General features: G+C 56.3%; 1 protein-coding gene across 3 annotated transcripts in view; it reads right to left on the reverse strand.

Moving 5' to 3' along the window:
- CFAP99 (cilia and flagella associated protein 99) overlaps positions 1–6,247 on the reverse strand; it is a 45,387-nt gene that overhangs the window by 12,096 nt on the left and 27,044 nt on the right. For 2 of the 3 annotated variants that reach the window (XM_037733411.1, XM_037733410.1), the window contains exons 7-11: positions 2,610–2,690; positions 2,360–2,424; positions 1,395–1,473; positions 1,062–1,150; positions 98–302 (exon numbers count right to left, since the gene is read on the reverse strand). In XM_037733411.1, the coding sequence (XP_037589339.1) occupies positions 98–302; positions 1,062–1,150; positions 1,395–1,473; positions 2,360–2,424; positions 2,610–2,690 (519 nt within the window). Of the gene's footprint in view, positions 1–97; positions 303–1,061; positions 1,151–1,394; positions 1,474–2,352; positions 2,425–2,609; positions 2,691–6,247 lie in introns of all 3 variants that reach the window. The other variant, XM_037733412.1, reaches the window with a different exon arrangement.

Below are 6,247 nucleotides of genomic sequence, written 5' to 3' on the forward strand. Positions count from 1 at the left end.
GTGGACACTCGGCTCCTCTGCCGGCCCCACCCTGCAGCTCCCGGTGGGCACACATTAGCTGCCTGCCCCATGGCCAGCTGCCCTGCATGGCACCCACCTGCTCCTTCTGCTGCTCCGCCTTCTGCTTGTTCTCCTGCACGAGGCTCTGCCGGGCCAGGACAGCCTCCTCGTGGCTGAGCTTCCCCTGCAGCCGCCGGCACTCGCCCGCGGCCAGCTGCTCCTCCCGGTCCTTCGCCTGCATCTTCTTCTGCCACTCGAGGAACTCAGAGAAGTCCCCAGCCCCGTCCACAAGCTTATCAACCCTGGGCAAAGAGGGACAGAAGCACAGCTTGGGGCTCCTCCCATGACGGAGGCTACTGGGTGGCCATAGGTTCCCTGGGGGACAGCGGCCGTGCAGGCATGGCCTTCTACTCCTGACACCCAGTTGTGTGGTCTGCCCTTACTCCTACCCTGACCCACCGTCGACCCATCCTCTGGTTCCCCTACCTGCGTGTCCACCCATCAGCCCCATCTACCCACCCCTCCCTTAATCCACTCTGTCCAACTGTCTGTCCATCCACCAACCCTGTGTCCCTCATCTGTCCATCCATCAGCCTTCTGTCCTCCTCTGGCCTGGCCACCCTCCCCCTGTACCCCCTCTGTGTGTCCACTCCTCCGTCTGGTCAGCCGCCCACGCTCCCCCACAGCCTGAGTTGCAGACAAGGAAAGACGTGACCACACCGTGTGGGGTAAGCACAGGGGTTTACAGCCCTGGTGCTCTAGGAGACAGGGCCATCGGGAGGGGGTCCAGGGACAAGGTAACTCCAAGGGAGGTTTGGGGTGGGCCGGCCTTTGCTGAGTCCCTCCACCCCCATTCACGCCCCTCACTGAGCCGGGATGATCTTTGTAAGGTGCACCTGTGGCCCTGGCATCATCCTGCTTGCCGCCCCTGCTGTGCAGGACCACAGCCTATTGTGACCCCAAGCCCCTCTCCACTGAGCCCCGCTGCCCCCAGGCCCTGCTCTGGGCCTTTGCTCCCATGGGTGATGTGTAGAACGCAGGTGGGGGCTGCCACCCTTCACCTCTGCAGCTCTTGCTCCACCTGGCGCTGGTACAAGGCCCCTTCCCGCAGGATAGCCGTGGTGTTCAGCTTGACCAGGACGCTGTCGGGCTGAGGGAGTGGGGACTGGCTGTGGTGGGGGATTGAGGGGACCCTTGGGAGCAGCCAGGGCTCCTCCTGCCCTTGTGCCCTTCATGCCTGCCCCCTGCCAGGGTGCTTCCCTCTCCCCCAGGGTGTGACCATCCTTGGGGCTCTGGGTCCCCAGCTCAGGTCGTCTGAGCCTCTAGGGGCAGAAAAGGTCTGGAGGGATGGGTGCCCAGGGAGAGGGGCGTGACCATCCAGGAGCACTCCTCACCCTATAGAAGGTCAGCTTTGGAGTCTTTCGGATTCGGGGTGGGAACTGAAGCTGCAGCTGCTGCTTGGAGCCCTGCAGGAGTCAGGGCAGAGCTGGCCGCCTGGCACCTGTGCCTGCTGGATACCCCCAAACACACTCCAGGTAGATGCTGGCCCAGCCCCCGCGGAGGCCTGGCTCCCTCCCCTTCGTCCTCACTCCAGCTGCCATCCCTATCACCACCTAGCTCAGCATCCGTCTTCCAATGCCTCGCAAGCGTTGCTGGGGTTCCACCCAGGCGGGAACAGGGAGGGTGCTGGGCCTGGGAATAGCGGCTCCCAGTCAGGGCAGCCTGGCCTCAGGCTCAGTGACCCTCTCGTCAGCCACCCCAGAGCTGGGGTCTGGCTGGCCCCCAGGGCCTCTCTCCAAGCCTGTCTGCTCCCAGCCCAGCATCCAGCTGCCAGGTGGGCACTGCAAGCTGCAGTGAGGATTGTGGCTGCAAAGGCCACCCCTCTGAGCGCTTAGCCATTGAGGCCCCACCACACGCACCATGTGGGCTGCGCACCCTGGGCCTGCCCTCATGCCCTCACAGTGGGACCACTGCCACCCAGCAGGGCCGTGCTCCTGTCCTCATTGCTTTTCTTTTTCTTTATTGGCAAACATACCTGTGTTGGTTTTTTCCTTAGAGGCATGCAGTGCTCGTCACGGAACATCTGGAGACAGCCAGGGCCAGGGCCTGCAGGTGCTTTCCCATTAGCTTCCTCCCAGGGGACATGCGTGTGCGTCTACACCCGCCCGCATAGGAGCCACACCACAGTGGGCTCGAAGCCCTCTTTCCCAGTGTTACTGGGAATCCACCCCGCCTCGGCCCTCAGCGGTAGAAGGCTACATAAGTGGCCACTGCAATGGCGTTGGGAGGAACTTTCTGATGGCTTGAGAATATGCCACCTGGATGGCGGGTCTTGAGAGAGCTGGCTGGTACCTGTGTGGGCTCCCTGCAGGACCTGGGCATGGCGCAGCGCAGTTCCTCAACGTTTGCCCTCAGCAGCAGCTCCTGCCACAGGAATGCGGCGGCTCCAGTCCCACCAGCCACTGCCCGGTGTCCCCCAAGCCATGGGAGGATGAGGCTCCCAGCCAGCTTCCTCCTCCTGCCTCCTCCTCCCTCGCCCCTGCCACGCCTTCCCTTCACACATCCCCTACATGGGGTCTCTAGGAAGGCGGGGGTTGCACACAGCTCACCTCGGCCTTTCGGCGGTTGTACCTCTTGACCGTCTCCAGCTGCTGCTGCTCCTTGGGCGTCCGGTAGGTGCTCTGGGGGACCTGTTGAAGTGGTGGGAGAAGAGCCTGCGGTCAGCAGCTGTGATTGGGAGGGGCCGAGAAACACCAGGGCTGACAGCTGGGTGGATGTGGGTGAAGGGGAGGGCGGTGGCGGCCTGCACTGGCGGAGAATCAGGGCTGGTGCTAATGCCACTGGGCGCTGGTGGGTCAGCGCTGGGGGTGAAGGGAAGGAGGTCAGGATGGTCGTTGGCCTGGGGTCTGGAGCTCGGCCTGGGATGGGTGGGTGGGGTAAGACCTGAGCTGGCAGTACTGAGGGTGCACCATCGGCCAGCATGGGATGGCCAGGGTGGGCAGGAGCAACAGGGAGAGGCAGCCAGCTCCCTGGACACTGGGGGACAGGCAGAAGAGGGCTGCCCGGGCAGGAGAGGCTGGGAGAATATCACAGACCCCTGCAAAGTGAGCTGTTGGGAGGGGACGCTGCAGAGGCCAGGCTGGCTAGACCCCATCGCTGAGTCCAGTCACGGGAGGCTCCCATAACGTGGCTGGAGCTGTGTCCGAGGAGGGGTGGGGGGTCGCCAGCCTACATATCCCTGAGCTCCAGACTGCTGCATCTACCCTAACTCGTTGCCTTCTCCCCTGCACATCTCACAGTCATGAAAAGTCACCTAGTCCAAACCCGAAATCTTCCTCAAACCAGCCCTTCCTCAGCCTCAGTGAGCACAGCTGCCATCCAGTCCCCACCCATGCCTCAGAGTCCTCCTCGTCACCTCTGTCTCTCACACCCACATCCATCTCCCGTCCTGCCTCCTGCTTCAAGACATCTCCGCAGACTGCCTCTCCCCACCCTCCTTGGCCACGGCAGGTGAAGGGACCCTGTGTTGGCAGCAGCCTGCCTCGATGTGTTCTCCAGTGGTTGTGTGACCAGACCGGTACCCCACCTTCCCCCTTGCCCGCCTCACTCCACTCCAGCCCCTCCGGCTGTCCTCAAACACTTGAGAGAGGGTGGGCATCGCCCCAGGGTCTTTTTGTGTGCCTTGCCCCCTACGTGGAATGCTCTCCCCTGAGACGACCCGAGGCTCACTTGCTCACTTCTGGTTTTTAGTCCACGGCATTTCTCAGGAGGCATTTTCTGGCCTCACAATCCAGAATCACAACCACTCCAACACTTCTTATCTCCTTTGTCTGCATTTTTAAAATCTCCTCAGCATTTGTCACCAACTAATGCAACATATGTTTTACTTATTCTGATTTTGTCTGCGTCCCCCACTGAAGTGCATGCTTCATGAGGTCACAGTGCCGGGCATACACTAGGCACACTGTAACTATCTGTTGAATGAATGAATGAATGAATTACAGTGGGCCCTCAACCCTGAAGGGGAAGGATGTCTCAGGCATGGGGCAGGGCAGGGAGGGTAGAGGATAGTTTCAGCACAGCCGCCCTGTGGATGCAGAATAGGTACATGTCCACCAACATCTCACAGATTGCACTGAGAGAGACTCAGCTGTAGAGCATGGGAGGGTATGGTGAGGGCCTAGGCAGGGGCTGTGCCAGGGAGGGAGGGAGAGACAGAGAGAGAGAAAAGCTAGCAGGATGACCTAGGATAAACACACTGAGTCCTGAGGAGATGGAGTCAGAAACACTGAAGGTTATAGAGATGGGGCAACTGTGGGGTTGCTCAACAACAAGATCTCTGATCATTCACCATCATCCACCTCCATCCAGTCATCCATCCATCTTATCATTCATTCATCCACCCATTCACCACCCGTCTGTCCGTCCATCCGTCCATCCATCCATCTGTCCATCTATCCATCCCTTTGATCATCCATCTGTCCATCCATCCATCCATCCACCCACCCATCCATTTACTCACCCACTCATTCATCTACTCACCCATGTGATCATCCGTCTATCCATCCATAGACTCATCTAATCATCTGTCCATCCATCCACCTACTCACCCATCCATTCATTCACCTACCCACCCATCTACTCATCCATCTAATCATCCATTTATCCATTTGATCATCTATGCATCCATCTGATCATCCATACATCCACTCACTCACCCACCCATCCAACCATTTGATCATTCATCCAATCATCCATCCACCCATCTATTCATCCCTCCATCTAACCATCCCTTTGATCATCCATCTATCCATCCATCCATCCATCCATCCATCCACCCACCCACCCATTCATTTACTCACCCACTCATTCATCTACTCACCCATGTGATCATCCATCTATCCATCCATAAACTCATCTAATCATCTGTCCATCCATCCATCCACCCACCCACCCACCCACCTATCCATTCATTCATCTACTCACCCATGTGATCATCATCCTTCCATAAACTCATCTAATCATCCATCCACCCATCCATCTATCCATCTGTCCATCTAACCATTCATCCATCTACCCACCCATCCATTCATTCACCTACCTACTCATCTACTCATCCATCTAATCACCCATTTATCCATTTGATCATCTATCCATCCATCTGATCATCCATCCACTCACTCACCCACCCATCCAATCATTTGATCATCCATCCAATCATCTATCCAATCACCCAGTCATCCATTCATCCATCCATCCATCCATCCATCCATCTACCCATCCACTTATCCTTCCATGCATACATGCATCCATCCATTCATCCACCCATCCATTCATCCATTCACCCATCCTATTATCCTTCCATGCATCCATCTATCTATCCATCCACCCACTAGTTCATTCATTCACTCACCCATCTACCTACTCACCAGTCTGTTCATCAATCCAGTCATCTGATCATCTATCCATCCATTCACCCATCTGTTATCCATACATTCATCTGATCTCCATCCATCCACTCACCAATCCTTCCATCTGACTATCCATCTATCAACTTATCCTTCTATGCATCTAACCAACCATTCATCCATCCATCCATCCACCCACCCATCTATCTACTCATTCATCTGATCATCCATCCACCTGATCATCTCTTCATCCATCTGACATCCATCCACCTACCTACCCATATATCTATCTATCCATTTGATCATCCATCTATCTATTCACCCATCCCATTATCCATCCTTCCATCTATCCATCCACCCATTCACTCATCCATTCATTTACCCGCCCATCCAGCTACTATCCATCTGATCATCCATCCATCCATCCATCCATCCAACAGGTATTTACTGAGGATCTTCTTTAAGCCATATCTAGGCTGCTAGGCATTAAGAATGTGGGACAATCAATGGCCAGGTGCAGTGGCTCATGCCTGTTATCCCAGCACTTTGGGAGGCCAAAGCGGGCAGATCACCTGAGGTCCGGAGTTTGAGACCAGCCCGGCCAACTTGTCTCAACAGAGATGACAAAACCCCATCTCTACTAAAAATACAAAAATTAGCCAGGCATGGTGGCCAGCACCTGTAATCCCAGCTACTTGGGAGGCTGAGGCAGGAGAATCACTTGAACCCAGGAAGCGGAGGTTGCATTGAGCCAAGATTGCACCACTGCACTCCAGCCTGGGTAGCAGAGCGAGACTCAAAATAATAATAATAATAAAATAAATAAAATGTAAAAAAAA

Source organism: Cebus imitator, unplaced genomic scaffold, assembly GCF_001604975.1.
Source record: "Cebus imitator isolate Cc_AM_T3 unplaced genomic scaffold, Cebus_imitator-1.0 Scaffold522, whole genome shotgun sequence".
Lineage (NCBI taxonomy): Eukaryota > Metazoa > Chordata > Mammalia > Primates > Cebidae > Cebus > Cebus imitator.